General features: G+C 37.0%; 1 protein-coding gene across 1 annotated transcript in view; it reads left to right on the plus strand.

Annotated features, from left to right (window-relative positions):
* The window catches only part of EMCN (endomucin), a 163,404-nt gene that overhangs the window by 21,049 nt on the left and 120,651 nt on the right, over nt 1–21,704 (plus strand). The window contains exon 2 of the mRNA XM_079153853.1: nt 20,535–20,663. Within this exon, the coding sequence (XP_079009979.1) occupies nt 20,535–20,663 (129 nt within the window). The remainder of the gene's footprint in view (nt 1–20,534; nt 20,664–21,704) is intronic.

Below are 21,704 nucleotides of genomic sequence, written 5' to 3' on the forward strand. Positions count from 1 at the left end.
TGACTCAGTCCTGTGATTCTATATAAAGTTTTGAGAGAAATTAAACTTTACTATTATTGATAAATTGATTGAAGATCCATAAGGAAGATGTCCTCCAACTTTCTGAAGACAAAAACACAATTTACATGAAAAAATTTGAATCCCCCTCTGTAATATTATTGCATTCACACATTGATGAAAGAGAAATAACTTGTTACTAAATATTTAGCAATTTTTAAAAATTTTAAAAATTTATTCTAATTAGTTATTCATGATAGTAGAATGCATTTATGCACTTTGATTTATCATACATAAAAGGGGTAAATGGGGTATAATTTTTCATTTTTCTAATTGTACATGTTGTAGAATCACATCAGTCATACAATCATATACGTATATAAGGTAATAATGTCTGTTTCACTCTATTGTCGTTCCTATCCCCATATCCCCTCCCCTTGACCTAAATTAAAGTAATTCTGTTTTTCTCTAGCACCAACCCCCCATTGTGAATTAGCATCCACATATCAGAGAAAACATTCAGTTTTTGAGTTTTGGGGGTTTGACTTCTTTTGATTAGCATGATATTCTCCAACTCCTTCCATTTACCTGCAAATGCCATAATTTCATCCTTCTTTAAAGATGAGTAATATGCCATCAAATATATATATATATACCACATTTTCTTTTTCCATTCAAATATTGAAGGGCACCTGGGTTGTTTTCATATTTTAGCTGTTGTGAATTGAGCTGCTGTAACATTGGTGTGGCCGAGTCACTGTAGTATGCTAACTTTAAGTCCTTTGGGTATAAATCAAGGAAGAAGATAGCTGGGTCAAATAGAGGTTCCATTCCAAGTTTTCTGGGGAATCTTCATACTGCTTTCCATTTTAAAATGTAGTTTTATCACAGTAGAAAAAAAAATTGTTGCATATATGTGTGAATCAATTAACCAGCATACAGACAATAATACTGTGAAAATGAATGAAAGATCCCTGCTACAAATTGCAGATCCCAATAGTGCAATACCCAGTAAATTAACAATCAATATAGAACTTATAGAACTACTATATGTAGCAATTCTTTCTTTCACTGTATAATACCAACTTTTAAGTTTTCTTTTTTCTATCCTGCAATCCTTTTTTCTACTATTATAATCACAATTTCTTGGAAGGAATGGTATAAAGATCTTAGAAAAGGGGATAATGAAATCAAGTTATAAAATCTAGCAAAGTGGTCATTAAAGTGAGGTCATAATTAGGAGAATCAGATTACATTTGAGAAGTTTTTCTCAGAGAACTTATACTGGCCTGAACCTATTGCCTGTGTTGAAGATAACTTGATCACTAGTTCACAGGATATATGGGGCAATACTATATATTGAGTAATTTGGTAGAACTCTAAAATGGACTCAATTTTTATTAAGGATAAGTTCGAGTATAACCAACAAGTTAGTTGTACTGCTTATTTTTTTAAATATTTTATACTTCAGATCTGCATAAAACTCTATAAAGTATATTTCTAGAAAACTAAAAACTGAAGTTTCATTAGTTAGTTTTTCATCACTATAATAAAATACCTGAGGCAGCTGATATATAAACAGAAAATGGGGGGTTTCAAGATGGCAGCCTAGAGGGTGGCTGCATTTCATGTTGCTCCAGGACTCAGGATTCAAAAGAGGAGATATTGAGAGATTTGGGACCAACTCAAAGCAGCCGGGTGAGTCTCTCCCGTTGGGGAGGCGTCCCGGATGGGGCAGTAGACCCGGAACGCAGGGAACTTTGTGAAGTAGAGTTGCCGGCGAGACACCCCTCCCCCGCTGGAGCAGTGAACTCGGACAACTGGGAGCGCCGTAAAGGAGGCCGCTCGGCACAGCGCTGGGACTCAGAGCAACCACTGGGGCTCCGGGCGGCTGCCCAGAGGAGGAGCGGAGAGGAGAGCTGTGTGGACTCAGAACACCGGGGCCTGCCCTGAGGAGGAGGAGGAGGAGCGTGGCCACTTGGATTCGGAGTGACTGCACCAGAGCTACAGGCGGTTGCCAGAGGAGGGGCTGCGTGGTGAGCTCTTTGGACTCAGAACACTTCTGAACACTGGGGCCTGCCCTGATGAGTAGGAGGAGGAGGAGGAGCACGGCGGGTCGTTTGGACTTGCAGTGACTGTGTTAGAGCTCCAGGCGGCTGCTCAGAGGAGGAGGCGATTGGTGAGTTGTTTGACTTAAAGCAACCGCTCCTGAACACAGGGGGGCTGCCTGGAGGAGAAGCGCGGTGGGTCGCTTGGTCTCGAGTGGCTGCACCAGAGCTCCGGGCGGTTGCACAGAGGACGCGTGCAGCGGGTCATGTGGATTCAGAGCCACTCAGAGAGACCGCTCCTGAACACCCGGGGGGTTACCTGGAGGAGGAGGAGGAACGGGGAGGGTCACTTCGACTTGGAGTGATTGATTGCCCAGGGCTACGGGTGGGTGGTGGGAGGATGAAGCACACAGTGAGTTGCTTGGACTCCTAGTGACCGCACCAGAATACTGGGTGGCTGTCTGGAGGAACAGGCATGTGGCGGGTCTCTGGGACTCAGAGCGATTGTACGGGGCTCCAGGTGGCTGCTCAGAAGAGGGGCTGCATAGCCAGATGATTAGGTGCAGAGCAGGGTCCCAGGATCTAGGAGGCTTCTGGGTGGAAGAGCCACACAGAGACACGCTTAAGGATGGAGCGAAGGTTCCAGGACTGCGGGCAGATTCTCTGAGGAGGGGCAGCCTAAGGAGATTCATCTGCGAAGGGTGAGGCTCCCAGGCCCAGGAGGTAGGGCTGGGCGCCTGGGAACTTTGCAGAAGAAGGCAGCCCAGCCCAGGCGGTAGCTGTAAATTGAGGGGAACCTCTAGGAGGGAACTGACCAGCGAGACCTCCCCACTGATTGTGGGTGAGGTTTCCCCACAAGGACGGTAAAACAAGAGACACAGGCCCAAACAGGCCTTGCCTCAGCCCGCAGCCTAGTTCCCCTTTGGATGACCATTGGTCAACAAGTGGAGGCACCTCTGCCCACTAGCAGGAAATATACTCCACCTGAAGGCCACCACTCAGAGAGGCAGCTTCCTTGTGGAGCACCGCATTATCAACTTCCTCCAAGACTTCAGCCTACTGAAGGCTAAGGGGGGATATATATAGACATCTTCAGGGACATTGTAAGTCAATAGAGGAAATCTGCAATATCTCAGCAGCCCACTGATACTTGAACAATATGAGATAACAAGGAAAGAAAATGCTGCAAACAAATCTAGATGTTACATCAATAAAACCCAATGAAAGCATGGCAGAAGAAATGACAGAAAAGGAGTTCAGAATGTACATAATTAAAATGATCAGGGAAGCAAACGATGAGATGAAAGAGCAAATGAACGCACTGAATGATGAGATGAAAGAGCAAATGCAGGCATTGAATGATCGCACCAATCGACAGTTAAAAGAGCAAATACAGGAAGCAAAAGATCATTTCAATAAAGAGTTAGAGATATTGAAAAAAAAACCAAACAGAAATCCTTGACATGAAGGAAACAATAAACCAAATTAAGAACTCCATAGAAAGCATATCCAGTAGGATAGAACACCTGGAAGACAGAACCTCAGACATTGAAGACCAAATATTTAACCTTGAAAACAAAGTTGAACAAACAGAAAAGATGGTAAGAAGTCATGAACAGAATCTACAAGAACTATGGGATACCATGAAAAGGCCAAATTTAAGAATTATTGGGATTGAGGAAGGCCTAGAGAAACAAACCAAAGGAAGGAACAATCTATTCAAGGAAATAATATCAGAAAATTTCCCAAATCTGAAGAATGAATTGGAAAATCAAGTTCAAGAGGCTTATAGGACTCCAAATACACAAAATTACAACAGACCTACACCAAGGCACATTATAATGAAAATACCTAACATACAAAATAAAGACAGAATTTTAAAGACTGTGAGAGAAAAGAACCAAATTACATTCAGGGGGAAACCAATAAGAATATCAGCAGATTTTTCAATCCAGACCCTAAAAGCTAGAAGGGCCTGGAACAACATTTTTCAAGCCCTGAAAGAAAATGGATGCCAACCAAGAATCTTATACCCAGCAAAACTTACCTTCAAATTTGACGATGAAATAAAATTCTTCCATGATAAACAAAAGCTAAAAGAATTTACAAAAAGAAAGCCAGCATTACAGAACATTCTCAGCAAAATATTCCATGAGGAAGAGATGAAAAACAAAGAAGCAAATCAGCAAAGGGAGGAATTATCCTAAAGGAATTGTCAAATAAAGGAGGAACCAAGTTGTGTCAAACAAATGAATAAATAAAATTTAAAAAATGAACCAAATGACCGGGAAACCAAATCATATCTCAATAATAACTCTGAATGTTAAGGCCTGAATTCATCAATCAAAAAACATAGACTGGCAGATTGGATTAAAAAGAGAGATCCAACAATATGTTGCCTACAAGAGACTCACCTCATAGAAAAAGATACCCATAGACTAAAGGTGAAAGGATGGGGAAAAACATACCATGCACATGGACTCAGCAAAAAACCTGGAGTATCCATCCTCATTTCAGATAATGTGGACTTCAAGCCAAAGTTAGTCAGAAGGGATAAAGAAGGTCATTTCATACTGCTTAAGGGAAGCATGAATCAGCAAGATATAACAATCATAAACATCTATGCCCCAAACAGTGGCTCAGCCATGTATGTCAAACAAATCCTTCTCAATTTCAGAAACCAAATAGACCATAACACAATAATACTAGGTGATTTTAACATGCCTCTCTCACCACTGGACAGATCTTCCAGACAAAAATTGAACAAAGAAACCATAGATCTCAATAACACAATCAATAATTTAGACTTAATGGACATTTATAGAATATACCATCCAACCAAGAGCGAATACACTTTCTTCTCAGCAGCACATGGATCCTTCTCTAAAATAGACCATATATTATGCCACAAAGCTAATGTTAGCAAATACAAGAAGATAGAGACACTACCTTGTATTCTATCAGATCATAATGGATTGAAGTTAGAAATAAATGAAAGAGTAAAACACAGAAACAATTCCAACATCTGGAGATTAAACAATATGCTATTATATGATGAATGGATAACAGAAGATATTAGGAAGGAAATTAAAAAATTCTTAGAGGTAAATGAGAACAAAGAAACATCATATCAAAATCTCTGGGACACTATGAAAAAAGTACTTAGAGGGAAATTTATTTCATGGAGCGCATTTAATAAAAGAAGTAAAACTCAACAAATAAATGACCTAACACTACAGCTCAAAGCCCTAGAAAAAGAAGAACAGACCAGCACCAAAAGTAGTAAAAGACAGGAAATAGTTATACTCAGAGCTGAAATCAATGAAATTGAAACAAAAGAAACAATACAAAAAATTGACAAAATAAATAGTTGGTTCTTTGAAAAAATAAACAAAATTGATAAACCTTTAGCCACACTAAGAAAGAGAAGACGAGAGAAAACTCAAATCACTAAAATTTGGAATGAACAAGGAAATATCACAACAGACACGATTGAAATACAAAACATAATTAGAAGCTATTTTGAAAATCTATACTCCAACAAAACAGAAAACCTCGAAGACATCAACAGGTTTCTAGAGACATATGAATTGCCTAAACTGAACGAGAAGGACATACACAATTTAAATAGACCAATTTCAAGTACTGAAATAGAAGAAGTCATCAAAAGCCTACCAACAAAGAAAAGTCCAGGACCAGATGGGTTCTCAGCCGAGTTCTACAAAACCTTTAAAGAACAGCTCATTCCAATACTTCTCAAAGTATTCCATAAAATAGAAGAGGAGGGAACCCTCCCAAACTCATTCTATGAAGCCAATATCACACTGATACCTAAACCAGACAGAGACTCATCAAGGAAAGAAAATTTCAGACCAATATCCTTAATGAACATCGACGCAAAAATTCTCAACAAAATTTTAGCAAATCGCATGCAAAAACATATTAAAAAGATAGTGCACCATGATCAAGTGGGTTTCATCCCAGGGATGCAAGGTTGGTTCAACATCAGGAAATCAATAAATGTCATTCACCATATCAATAGACTTAAAGTCAAGAATCACATGATTATTTCAATCGATGCAGAAAAAGCATTTGATAAAATACAGCACCCCTTCATGCTCAAAACACTAGAAAAAATAGGGATAGTGGGAACATTCCTTAACATTGTAAAGGCCATTTATGCTAAGCCCATGGCTAATATCATTCTAAATGGTGAAAAACTGAAAGCATTCCCCCTAAAAACTGGAACAAGGCAGGGATGCCCTCTTTCACCACTTCTATTCAACATCGTTCTTGAGACTCTAGCCAGAGTAATTAGACAAACCAAAGAAATTAAAGGGATACGAATTGGAAAAGAAGAACTCAAAACTATCCCTGTTTGCTGATGACATGATTATATATTTAGAGGAACCTGGAAATTCAACCAGAAAATTCTTAGAACTCATAAGTGAATTCAGTAAAGTGGCAGGTTACAAGATCAATGCTCATAAATCCAATGCATTTTTATACATAAGTGATGGATCTTCAGAAAGAGAAATTAGGAAAACTACCCCATTTACAATAGCATCAAAAAAAAAATAAAATACTTGGGAATCAATCTCACAAAAGAAGTGAAAGACCTCTACAATGAGAACTATACAACACTAAAGAAAGAAATTGAAGAACACCTTAGAAGTTGGAAAGCTCTTCCATGTTCTTGGATAGGAAGAATTAATATTGTCAAAATGGCCATACTACCTAAAGAGCTATACCGATTCAATGCAATTCCAATTAAAATCCCAAAGACATACCTTACAGAAATAGAGCAAGCAATTATGAAATTCATCTGGAAGAATAAGAAACCCAGAATAGCTAAAGCAATCCTTAGCAGGAAGAGTGAAACAGGGGGTATTGCAATACCAGATCTTCAACTCTACTACAAAGCAATAGTAACAAAAACAGCATGGTATTGGTACCAAAATAGACAGGTAGATCAATGGTACAGAATAGAGGACACGGACACAAACCCAAATAAATACAATTTTCTCATACTAGACAAAGGTGCCAAAAATATGCAATGGAGAAAACATAGCCTCTTCAACAAATGGTGCTGGGAGAATTGGAAATCCATATGCAACAGAATGAAACTAAACCCATATCTCTCACCATGCACGAAACTAAACTCAAAATGGATTAAGGACCTCGGAATCAGACCAGAGACCCTGCAGGTTATAGAAGAAAAAGTAGGTCCAGATCATCAACATGTCGGCTTAGGACCAGACTTCCTTAACAGGACTCCCATAGCACAAGAAATAAAAGCAAGAATCAATAACTGGGATAGATTCAAACTAAAAAGCTTTCTCTCAGCAAAGGAAACTATCAGCAATGCGAAGAAAGAGCCTACAGAGTGGGAGAATATCTTTGCCAATCATAGTTCAGATAGAGCACTAATCTCCAGAATCTATAAAGAACTCAAAAAACTCTACTCCAAGAATTCAAATAATCCAGTTGACAAATGGGCTAGGAAATGAATAGACACTGAATTTCTAGGAAATGAATAGACACTTCACAGAAGAAGATCTACAAGCAATCAACAAACATATGGAAAAATGTTCAACATCTCTAGTAAGAAGAGAAATGCAAATCAAAACTACCCTAAGATTCCATCTCACCCCAATTAGAATGGCAATTATCAAGAATACGAGCAACAACAGGTGTTGGCGAGGATGTGGGGAGAAAGGTACACTCATACATTGCTGGTGGGGTTGCAAATTAGTGCAGCCACTCTGGAAAGCAGTGTGGAGATTCCTTGGAAAACTTGGAATGGATCCACCATTTGACCCAGCTATACCACTCCTTGGCCTATACCCAAAGGACTTAAAATCAGCATACTACAGAGATACAGCCACATCAATGTTCATAGCTACTCAATTCACAATAGCCAGACTGTGGAACCAACCTAGATGCCCTTCAACTGATGAGTGGATAAAGAACCTGTGGTCTATATATACAATGGAATATTACTCAGCCATAAAGAATGATAAAATTATGGCATTTGCAGGCAAATGGATGAAATTGGAGAATATCATGCTAAGTGATATAAGCCAATCTCAAAAACCCAAAGGATGAATGATATGGCTAATAAATGGATGATGACACATAATGTGGGGAGGGAATGGTTAGTGTTAGGGTTAGAGTTAGGGTTAGGGAGGGGGGCAAGTATGGAGGAAGGAAGCACTGTATAGAGGGAAAAGAGGGGTGGGAGGGGGTGGGGGGAAGGGAAAAATAACAGAATGAATCAAACAACATTACTCTATGTAAATTTATGATTACACAAATGGTATGCCTTTACTCCATGTACAAACAGAGAAACAACATCTATCCCATTTGTTTACAATAACATAAAATAAAATAAAAAATAAAAAAAACAGAAGATGTTTAGTCTGTGCAGTTTTGGTGGTTCAAGGGCATGGTATAGATATCAGTTCAGTTACTAGCTGTGTCATTCTGAGGTATATAGCAAATTAAGAGCATAAGCAGTAGCAAATAATTACATTTTAAACCAAGAGCAGAGAAAGGGCGAGTCTAAGTTCAGTCTTTGATAACATGAGAACTATCCTCTGAGCACAAACTCACAATGATCTAAGGATCTTTCACTAGGCCACACTTACTAAAGTTTCCTCTATCACCCAATAGCACCACCCTAAGAACAAGATTTAAGCCCAATAGACCTTTTGGAGATGTTCAAAATAGCAGGGGTTAGAGAGATTAAGTACTTTGCTTAGGGTCCTATAGCTGTTTTGTGATGGGGTTGGAACTCAAACTGGGTAATATGGACCATTTGCACATTAGGCTTGTTTTCTTGGTAATAACTTTTTAAGTGTCGTCTATTCATAGATGACATATAAAGATAAATATAAATGAATAAAGTGCTGAGAAATTCACTGCTAGCTATATGGAAACCTCTTGTATGGGATGCATTTCTTATCTCTTGTTGTTCTCAGAACTTATCTTTAATTTTTTTTAGTTCAATTATATGTGTCTTAGTGAATTTCCCTTTGTGTCAAATTTGATTTAAACCTCTGAACTTGCTCTACCTGGACATTGGTGTCTACCTACAGATCGTGGAAGTTTTCATTCACTATTTAGGTAAATATGCTTTCTGGTCCTTCTTCTGTTTAAATTCATTTATGTAGGCATTGCATTTCTCAATGATGTATAATAATTTCTGCAGACTTTCTTCATTCATTTTTATTCTTTTATCTTTTTACTCCTCTAATTGGACAATGTCACATGTTTTGTTTTTGAACTCACTGATTTTTTTGTTCAGTTTGACTGAACCCAATGTTAAAGCTTCCTGGTACGTTTTTCAGTTGAGTCATAATGCTATTCATTCCTGGGGTATCTATTTGGATTGTTGTTGTTGCTGCTGCTGCTATTCCTATTTCTTTGTTAAAATTCTCATTTTGTGCATAGGTTTATAAATATCATTTTGTGCACTGTTTTCTAAATATTGTTTAATTTTTTATCTATTCTTGTAGTTCACTGACCTTTAGATTAATTGTTCTGAACTATTTTTCTGCCATTTCATATTTATTCCTTTCTTTGGAGTTCACAGTTGAAGATTTGTTTTCTTGTCTTGTGTTTTTGAGGTACTATGATTACCTGAACTTTTATAATCCTTGTGTCCTTGCCTTAGTGTCTATGAATCTGAGCAGCCAGCCACCTGTCCTGGCTTTATAGGTTTTCTTTGGCAGGGGTAGATAAGTGCTATTTAGTTTATCCTGTGATTCTGGATGGACCAGAGAGCAACAACTCTGGATGAGCAAAGTTTGTTCTCCAGTCCTCTGGATGCCTAAGCTGCTGCTTTTGCTCTAAGTTTGAGGAGGGAAGCAGGCCAGGTGCTGTTTTCCAATGAAGCCACTGGTTAAGTTTTGAGTTGTTGGATGGATGCTATAATTCCTTCATGTCGGACCAGGCCACAGGGTATATGCCAGGACAGGTACTTTTGCTACATGAATTAAGGAGTGAGACAAGCTTCTGGTATGTCCTCAAACTTTGGTGGAATTGTTGACTAGCCTGGATAGCAGCGGCTTTGCTCAGTAGAAATGCATAGTGGAGGTTTGTCTCTCTGCTTACATAGGATTTTGGAGTGGGCTTTGAGGTTGCACTGAGTACTGTTTTAGTTCCTAACTGTGGCTGATCTAGCCCCTGCTCTTTGCCAAAATTTGCTATGGTGGCAGGCTCCCTCCCCAGATAGGGTCTTGGGGAGATGGGCTTAAAGTCACCTGGAACACTGAGGATGGCACAGCTAGCTCCTTGGAAAAGGACTAGTAATTAAAGCAGATTGTACTGGCATAAAAATAGACTCATCAAAAAGTGGAACAGAACATAGCATCCAGAAATGAACACAGATGCCACGGTCAATTCATTTTCAATAAAGATGCCAAGCATGCACATTGGGAAAAGGGTAGTTTCATCAATAAATGGTGGTGGGAAAACTAGATGTTTATAGGGAAAGAATAAAATTGGAACTTTGTCTTATGCTATACACAAAAATCAACTTGAAACTGATTAATGAGTTCTGAAACTGTGTAACTACTAGAAGAGAGAATCCAGGGAGAACTATGGGATAATGATGTGGTCAATGATTTATACACACACACACACACACACACACACACACACACATACATATTTAAACCCAAAAATGAAGGCAACAACAACAAATAGACAAATGGGATCACATCAAAATAAACAGCTTCTACACAGCAAAGAAGATAGATAAATGATGAAAAGATAAAGACAACAGACAATACTGGGGAAAAATGTATAAGCTTTATATCTGATAAAGGGTTAATATCCAATAAACGCAATGAACTTAATTCTATATAAAGAAAAAAAGTCATCTGATTAAAATATGGGCAGGGGACCTGAATAGACACGTCTCAAAAGAAAACAAATTAAAATAGTCAAAGAACATATGAAAAAAATGCTCAACTTCACCAATAACTAGAGAAATGAAAAACTAAACCACACTTCATACTTGTTAGAATGGTTGCTATTAAAAAGACAAACGTGTTGAAAAGGATGTGGAGAAAAGAAAACATTAGTACTCTATTGAAGGGAATAAAAACTAGTATAGTCATTATAAAACACAGTACAGAGGTTCCTCAAAAAGCTGAAATGATACTATCATAAGATCCAGCAAACTGGCTACTGAACATATATCCAAAGGAATTGAATCAGTAGGCCAAAGAGACCCCTGCGTATTGTGTGCTTATTGCATAGTTATTCACAGTGGCCAAGTTATATAATCAACCCAAGTGTCCATCAGCGGATGAATGAATACAAAAATTGTGGAATATAAACACACAGAAATGCTACTCAGTCTTAAAAATGAAATAAATTTCGTCACTTGAATCAACATGACTGGAATGGAAGAACATTATGCTAACTGAAGAAATTCAGGCCCAGAAAAAACAAACACTGCATAATCTCACATACATGTGGAATCTAAAACAATCATACTCAAAGCAGATAGAATGGTTGCTTGGGAAATGGAGAGATAATGTCAAAGATCACAAAGTTTCAATAAAACAGGAAGAATGAGATACTTTTATGTGCCATATTTTACACAGTGTCATGAGCACACTAATGTACACTTTAAAATAACTAAGAGTAAATTTCAATATTTTTACCACAAAATATTTGAGGTGATGAATATCTTAATGAGTTTTATTTAATTATTTCACACTGTTTTCTAAATCATAACATCAATTTTGCTCACCATAAATACATTCAACTGTAATTTGTCAACTTGTAATTCGAGCAAGAAAGGATTCTGATTTTTCAGAAGACAGCAACAACTTATTTCAATCTTACCCTTTAATAACTAAAAGTAGTCTTTCAGCTGATATAAATTAAAGCACATTTTAATAACTAGATAATTTTTCTTTACATTTAGAGAAAATAAAAGAATGTGATTGACAAGACATCTCAAATTCAGCCAAATATCATTTTCAAGCCTTGAATCTTGTCATTTCATGTGTGTAAGTCACTATTTCAAACTAATGCGATCCACTAATAAACAGTGACTAGTGGGGCGGTCCATGTCTCTGGGGAAATGCTCAGGAGAGTCCACACTTGCAGATTCAAGACTTCAAGTGGCTACATTCTAAGTTCAGAGGAAAGATGGAAGTAGCATTTGAGAATAGAAACTGCAGTCACTTCTACCATTACCTCCCCTGGTCCCAGAGAAGGGACAGAGTACTGCCGCTCCTCCAGGAACTGAAAGGTCAACCAGACTGATCCCTTTTCTAAAGTCAAGAAATGATCCCCAAGACTTGCCAGTGGAGTTTACTGGTGCCCTCAGAGCATGCTGAGCTCAGCATCTTGTTTCCTTGGCAAATTCCTTCTGAGCCACAGAAGCACAGTTTATCTTGGGACTCAGAGCACTGCATGGAGGAAGGAATCTTAGGACAATTGTCTAAAACCCCAGCAGGATTCCCGGGTTTTTCCTTTTCCTCTCAGTCCCACTCGTATAAATTTTAAACATAACCTTTTTCTTATAACTTGAGGAGTTGAAATTCATTTGTCATACCTTGGATATAATATAAAATTTCTCCTTACAGTGAAGCCCAAACCTAAAGATAGTTCATTATCATGGAACATTATCTTTAAAGAGTCACCAGTTTGTGAAGAAAAAATAATCAGGATTGCCCCATAATATTGAACACGACCCCTGGGTGAGTAGAGGCAATGCGCCCTGTACCCTCCAACCCTCTGTCAGCCAGAACTCCTCTGACTCTCAGGTCCATTTTGCAGATATTGTTGTTTTCTGTTTAACAAACTCACCAATGTAGTGCTGCCTTCCTGTTCTCCCCAGAGGGGCCAGGTGGCAGAGACACCTGTCCACGCTCAGAGCCTGCCAGGCTTGGCACTCCCTCCCCACCTCACAGATGGCTGGAAACCTGAGGAGAGGCCTCATTTGAGTGCAGATTTTCCCCACGAATATGAATATTTTTCTCTCTATGAGAGACAAGATTTTCTTGTTACTTATCCCCCAAAATCATTTCACATGGGTAATTTGAGCATTCTCAAAACTTTGTTTTCCATAGTGTTTTTTAGCTTTAATGAAAATGTACTTTAAATTTAAAATCTTGTTTTGAAGAGTTGCGACTAGTTTTGACGTTTCATCAAAAATGAGATTTTCCTGTTCTCCTCTCCCAAAAGATCAGGCCTCTAAGTGTCTAACATCTCACAGATAGCTCAGAGGACATGTGCATTCCACCTGCCCAAACAGCAGAGATGGAATCAAAAACGGATTTTTATATATCATATAATAAAGATTACTAAAGTGGAAATCAAGCAGACTTTTCTACTAATTGGTGCTATGATCCTTCGAAACTACCTTAAATTTATACATTTTCTAAGGAGAAAAACTGAAAGATTGTGTTATATCAGGATATCAAAAAAATTCTTTTCAGGAAGCAAGGTCTATCTTCTTTGGAAGTGAATTTCTAGTGGACTTTAGATGTAGACTTGATAGAGGAGAGATACTGTCCAAAGAAAGAAAGACAACTGGAAAGAGAGTTACTCATCATAAAGATGAATAAAATTCTAACTCTTCGATACTATTTGTGTTTCACAGAAATGTAAGTACAAACCATAACTAAAAGGGAATAACCAACTTGATCATTTGAAGACAGGAGAAAATATATGTGGCTTCCAGCTATAAGCTGGAAGTATCAAAGACAAGACACTTGTGAAAGGTCCTATAAGGTATTACATCTGAACAGTTGGGAATTTTATACCTTGAACATCAGAGGATGCAGAACTATTTCAGGATCTATGAAAATACCTTAATAAATCTATCATATAACTTTCATAATTAGAATATATATGTATAATGCATATTATATATTTCAAAAAGCTAGAAAAGAAAATCAACCAAACACAAAAGGAATTCTCTAAAAAGGCAGATAATTCTTCACCCTTTGATAGCACGGAAATTAGTACCACAGTGTCCCTTGAGCTCTCCAAGTCTGAATGTGTGCGTGGGGGGTGGGCGGTGGAATCAGGACAGTATGCCATCTGCTTCTCTTACAACATCCCAAGAACAGCACTATCTGGTTTAGCACAGCAAAGTCATGAGGCTCAGATTGCCTTGTTAAATTTATCTTTAATCACTTTGGAGATAAAGAGAGGTAAAAATGTTATCTCACCATAAACTACAATGAGAAAAAACTTCAGAATAAAGTCATTTTTCTCACTAATTTATTATGAGATGAAATCAAACCTAAAGGGAATCTACAGATACTACAGTAAAAGAATAACTGGTGATATCTTGCATCATGGTCATGAACCTTCAACCATATTGCTTGGAATAATTCTTTTCCACTACATCATAAGAGAAAGTTTCCAGTAATGGAATTTTCAAACTGAAAAAGCCACTATGTTTATTTTTCATATTGAAATAGTTTTAGTCAATGTGAAACTTCCTTCAAAGCTCTCAGTCTAATATTGAAACATTTGTGTGTGTGTGTGTGTGTGTGTGTGTGTGTGTATACCAAACTTACAAGTAGCAACATGAAATGCTCGCCTTGTTAAAGAAAAAAAATAGTGAGGGATTTTGTCTATTTCCTCATTATGAGTGCATAAGGGCAAAGTGTCTCCACATCTAGTCACTTCCTCCCTTTTTATATCACTGCCAAAGACAAAAAGCAGGTGGAACTGGGGTATGTAGCTTTGCAAAATACCACCTTCCCATGACCAGATAATGGTTGAGGGTATATTCTCTTGAGTCAAGTCTGTCTAAATTAATATTTCGCCTATATCACTTTCCAGTGCACAAGGTAGGCAAAATGTTTATCCTTTTTGAGCCTCAGTGGCTTTGTCCGTAAAATGGTGATCACAAGAGTGTGAACCTCCTAGTGTCTTTACTGTGATTGAATTAAATAATCCACAGAATGTGATTACACTGAATCTGGCTGGCATTTTTAATACCTTGAGTTGTTGTCAGTCCTTGCCAAAAAGAGAGCATGCTTTCTGCTGAACTAACTTAAGAATTAATGATGGAGGTGTAATGAGTGCTGATGGATTATACATTTACTCAGGAGAAATCGGTGGCCAAATATGTTTGAGAAGGTTAGGAGGAACAGTCTCAATCTTACCACATCAGTGATAAAGAAATTTGCCTACTCTCAGTTTGTATCAAGTCATTTTATGGTTGTGAACTTATTATCAGATGAAGATTTCAGGAGGGCAGGGGACTTGGTAAATATAAAAATGAGGACTTGCAGTTTGATTCAACTGGTGTCTTCCCATTCTTTGCCCCACTCATTTCCCCATCGTTTTTCCTACATGAGAATTTCTGTCACTTTCCATGACTCCCAGTGACTTGTTAAAATCCAGAGACCCAAGCTTGGTGTTCATGGCCCTCTGAAATCTGGCTCTAGTATATTTTTAGACAATGTCCTCCACCATGTTTTTCCATTGCTCTGTGCAAAACAGTCAAACAGAACTATTTTCATTCATCTCAAATACCTCTTGTTTTCCCACTCCAGAGTTCCGCTCATGCCCTTTTCTCTGCCTGGGTGAACATATGGCAAGTTTATTGGGGATCTAGCTCCCATGTTAATTCTCTCATGAGGGTAGTCATCTTTTGTCTTATAAACTTTTGCCCAATTTATTGTTTGTCTAGCAGCTTCCAAATTTTTAACTTGAGGCACAATAAGAGTGCATTTTGCATTGGCACACATTTCATGCAGTTACACACATGCACATCCTTACACAAAAACCTCATGAAATGATACTTACCCTTGTTATTCACAATACTACTCTAATATTGTCTCTCTTGGCAAAAATACACTAGGAAAGGATTTAAGTGGAAAAAAGAGGCTTCATTCCAAAAAATAGAAAACAGCTCACAAAACAGGGAGACACATCCTTTGGTACAAAATGAAAAAGTAATCTGGAAGAATGAAGGGAGTGGCTTTCTTATATAAGGAAAGTTCCCAACCAGGTTCCTGCTCTTGGGGAAATGAGGGAGGTTAATCTGTGGGAAGGCTCAGTCTTGGTTGATTGGTTGAGGATGACAATTCATTGGTCAGGTCAGGGTGGTAAAATGAGACTTTTGGGGCATTGTTTACTTTGGAGCATAGAGTAGATGTGACGGGCAACACACACACACACACACACACACATCAGCGACTATCAGGCTCTTTTCTAAATTTAGGCCCAAGTAACCACTTGGGATCCTTCTTGAAAACTGAAGTTTTCTTAACTTTCATATCTCTTTTCTTTGTCATTTGAGAACATTTCTAACTGCAATCACTTACAGAGATTTAATTGCCCTTAATTGTATCATCACCTGCAGCTTGAGAAACACTCATCTACCCAACCATACAGGATGCCTGACATTATTTGTTATGCATGGCCATTGTGTTCCCCACTAGATGACAGCTACTTCAGGCTGACACTAAGTGGGATGTCTTGGAGTCTTTTACTATGTCTAATCATGATTCTCATTAATCTTGGTCCAACACCTATTGTGGAAGAGAGAAAAGGAAAGAAAGAAGAGAGGGGACAATAGAAGGAAGGAAATAAGGAAGGAAGGAAGGACCCATCATTGAAGATATTGATTATGTTCAGAAATTAATATTGTTATTCTTGGATAGGCAGAGTCAATATTATCAAAATGGCCATACAGATTTAATGCGATTTTCATAAAGATTCCAATGATGTTCTTCACAGAAATAGAAAAAGAAATCATAAAATTCACGTGGAAAAATAAGAGACCCAGAATAGCCAAAGCAATCCTTAGTGCAAAAAGTGATGTAAAAGGCATCACAATACAGACCTTAATTTATACTACAGAGCTATAGTAATGAAAGCAGCATGGCATTAACACCAAAACAGACATGAAGACCAATGATACAGAATAGAAGACACAGAGACACACCCTCATAAATACAGTTATCTCATCCTGGACAAAGATGCCATAAACATATATTGGAGGAAAGATAGCCTTTTCAACAAACAGTGCTGGGAAAACTGGAAATCCATATGAAAAAGAATGAAATTGAACCCCTATATCTCACCCTGCACAAAAATGTAAGTGGATCAAGGACCTAGACATTAGATCAGAGACTTTGCTCTTAGAAGAAGAAAAAGTAGGCCCAACTCTCCAACATGTCAGCTTAGGAACTGAATTCCTCAACAAGACTCCCAAAGCACAAGAAGCAAAAACAATAATCAATAAATAGGATGATATCAAACTGAAAATCTTCTTCACAGCAAAGAAAATAATCAAGAACATGTACAAAAATCTTACAGAATGGGAGAAAATCTTTACCACCAATATCTCAGATAAGGCATTAATTTCCAGGATATACAAAGAACTCAAAAAACTTAACACTAGAAAAATAAATAACCCAATCAATAAATGGGCTAAGGAACTGAACAGACATTTCACATATGACTAGTCAAAAAATATATGAAAAAAATCTTCTACATCTCTAGCAATTAGAGAATGAAAATGAAAACTATACTGAAATTCCATCTCACTACAGTCAAAATGGTAATTATAAAGAATATGAGTAACAATAAATGTCGGCAAGGATGTGGGGAGAATGGTATTCTCATACATTGTTGGTGGGACTGCAAATTGGTACAACCACTCTAGGAAGCACTATGGAGATTCCTTAGAAAACTTGGAATGGAACCACCATTTGATCCAGTTAACCCACTCCTTATTCTATACCCAAAGGACCTAAAAACAGCACACTACAGTGACACAGCCACATCAATGTTTATAGCAGCTCAACTCACAATAGCCAATCTATGGAAACAACCTAGATGTCCTTCAACAGATGAATGAATAAAGAAAATGTGGTTTATATACACAATGGAATATTACTCAGTCATAAAGAAGAATGAAATGATGGCATTTGCTGGTAAATGGATGAAACTAGAGAATATCATGCTGAGTGAAATAAACCAATCCCAAAAATCCAAAGGCCTAATGTTCTCTCTGATTTGTGGATGCTAACCCCAAACAAGGAAGGTTGGGGAGGGGAATAATAGAAATCCATTGGATTTCTAGATAAAGGGAAACAGGGAAGGGAAGCAGGAGGGGAATAGAAAGGACAGTAGAATTAATATGAGTCATAACTTTCCTAGCCTTATATTTGACTACACAACAAGAGTAAGTCTATATCATGTACAATCACAAGAGTGGGATTCTAAATAGAATGTTATATTCTATGTATATGTAATTTGTCAACACATTCTACTGTCATGTATAACTAAAAAGAACAAATTTTAAAAGTCAAAAGAAGAAAAAAAAAGATTGTTACTCTTTGGAAGTCAATAGATGGGGATCCTTCAAGCTATTACAGGTTAATTTTCCAAGCTAAGTGGTATGCTTCTTAGAATAATTTTTATCAACTTCACTATATATTTAGAAAGCAGTGTTATGAAATGGAATTTAGGACTAAAGGAAAGAGTTAGAACAAAATGGTTAATAAAGAACAGGTAAGCATGTATGGGCTGTGTTGCAGCTCCTTGCTGAATATTGGGTGGTGAGGAGGGAAAGACCCGGGGTGTGAAGTGCACTTCCAGAGAGGAAAAACAAGCCTTTAACTTGATGTCCATAAAGTATGTGAAAATGTGTATATGCTGAACACATCTCCATGTGCTGAATATATCAAGCCATTTCTGTTTACTGTGTCTATAAACAAAGTCAGTGCTAAGAGCTAACACTTTCCAGTACCTCAGGGTTATAAAATGAAACAAAAAGAATACTGGATCTCATGACATCTGAGACATTGTCTTTTGTTGACATGCCAGATATTGGCTTTTCTCAGATTCCAAGAGGAAAGTTTTAATTATAATTTAAATCTGAGAACTGATACAAATGAGATACGTTCACTGTTACGAACTGGAAGAGTTTGACTGGAATAGGAACCTAAGCCTTTATTATTTAAAGTCCATTCTCTGAACTAACATACTCTTCTATTCTGTTCTATAATGCTACACTATTGTATGTAGACCAGGTAATCACATGGAAAGCAATGCCTTCCATAGATTAAATGCTTTTTCCAAATCTTTTATAGACATTAGTTTGTACATTTTGATCTTTAATATAGCAGTAATTGTCCAGAGATGAGATCAATAACATCCAGGATTAAACAATTATATCAATGATAATAAATTATAATAATTTTGTGTGAAGCAAATCTTTTTTAATTATTTTTTTTTTATTTTTACAGATTGCATTTTGATTCATCGTACATCTTTTTGTTTCTATGGTTGTGCACAATGTACATTCACATGGTTCATGTAATCATACATGTACATAGAGTAATGATGTCTGTCTCATTCCACCATCTTTCATACCCCAGCCCCTCCTCCCTCTCATTTCCCTCTATGTAATCTAGTCACTGAGAGTTAAATGCTGCATATTTCACCTTGAAACAACAATAATGAAGTGATGATTTTGCCAACTCCAGCTGTTAAAAAATCAGTTTCTTTATATAGTTCAATGAATGATTAAGAATTATTATTAAAAAGAAATATGCTGGGCATGGTGGTGCATGCCTATAATCCAGTGGCTCGGGAGGCTGAGGCAGGAGGGATGGAGAGCTCGAAGCCAAACTCGGTAATGGCAAGGCACTAAGCAAGTCAGTGAGACCCTGTCTCTAAATAAAATACAAAATAGGGCTAGGGGTGTGGCTCAGTGGTCAAGTGCCCCTGAGTTCAATTCCTGGCAAGAAAACGAACAGAAATATATAATGTGGATTACAATTTATTGCCTTCATTTCCATGCCTCTGGCTGCACATGAATGTTTGAAATTTAGAGAAATAAACAATTTGAAAATGCACATTTATAGAGGCTCCATCCTCCCAAATTTAGATATGTTATAATTGTTGAATTTCTTTAAAGATTATTAAGTTTATTGTCTTTCTTTAGGCCTTATCTCTCCTCCCTTATATAATACTTTTATATCTTATACTGTTTCTATGTACATATGTGTGTACAGATTGTATGTAAAGAGTATAAGTATATATAATATTGACATTTTACTACTTAATAACTTAAATGTACTATCAAAATATGTAGTAAAACATTCATTGCCCAGAGATTGCCCATTTAATTATTTCCTCTGGCAAGTTTAGTTTAGTTAGCTTAAAAATAGTCTTAAATTTCAAATTTGTACTTCTATTCCTCATTATTTTCAGATATTATATATAAGAGCAGGACCACATACTGACCCTGCATATCATCCTGAAAAGTCATACCATTAATGTAAGTCAGGTATATGTAAATTGAAAAGTAAATACTGAGTTCATTCAACCAGAAAATTAGTTTTGAATCCTTGTCATACTGACTGGATTATCAGAGCACATATTGTTTACTGTACTTAGTTTAAATATACTAGTCTGTTGATTGGCAAAATAAATGTAAATGTTAGTACTACTTTAGCATAATTTACTTTTTTCCAGATGTTTCAACTACATTTACTACTGCATCATCATCAACAGTGTCTACAAAGGAAAAACCTGTACTAACAGCAAAAACAGTGTCGCCACCAAATTCTGATACTGAATTATCCGCTGAAACATCTCTTAATGGTAAGATTAACTCTTAGTGCAATTTAGTTAAACAAAATTAGGAGAATCTTTATAATTTAACACTAGAAAATAATTTAAGATCTTATATTGGATTGTTATAAATATATATGCTATTTCACTATTTTGAAATCATATTATTGTGGCTTGCATACTGAATCCTAAAATCACCGTAGACTTCTTTGCCAATGTTCTTTTAGATCATTCCTGTTTGAGAATGATCCTTTTGTGAATGTTACATGTAACATTTTCCTTTTAGAAAAGAAAAAAATTAACTAAGCTATAAAAAAGTTTTTCTGATATTCTAGTTCTCCACTTATGCACAATAGCCAACAAGGTAGAACTATATTAATAACAGATTGATTTTGTGGATTGTACTGTGCTGGTAATAGATTTAATTTGTAGGTCTCAGTAGCAATGCCATCATCATTATTGTTACTGTACTGAGTGATAACAACTATTCCAAATTTTTGGCTAGGTATTAAAGGAAATTACCATATCATCCAAAAATTAGTAGAGTCATTAGAATCATTCAATAAATAACCCAAGAGGTTGTCTAAGCAAATGAGTTCTGCATTGTCCACTCCATTTGCACAAAAAGTGAGGTATATTCGGGTTTAGTAATCAATAAAGGAAAAAAAAAAAAAAAAAAAACAGAATTGTTAGTTGGTTGCCTAAAGGCAAAAACTCTTGTTAGAATACTAAGGTCACAGAAAGACTAAAAAAATCAAATACCCTGAATAAATGAAATCCCTGCCTGTTTTCCTCTCCTCTTTATCACTCCTTAATTTTATTCTAAGGCCAAGCTCAAACCCAGGCAAACTAATGAAGGCTAGTTCACTGGGTTGAATGGGGTGGTGATTCTCAGATGTAAAGGATATCATAATCAAAGTCTACCATTGCCGCAGTGTTTGATTTTAAGACAAAAGCCAGACAATCCTCCTAGAACTTCTCCACAAGCCAGGAGAAAATATGCACAATGGGGACAGCATGTGCATATTACCAGATTTTATTTCAACCCATATTTCTAACCAAGGAAAACTC

The sequence above is a fragment of the Sciurus vulgaris genome (assembly GCF_902686455.1).
Source record: "Sciurus vulgaris genome assembly, chromosome: 9".
Taxonomy (NCBI): Eukaryota; Metazoa; Chordata; class Mammalia; order Rodentia; family Sciuridae; genus Sciurus; species Sciurus vulgaris.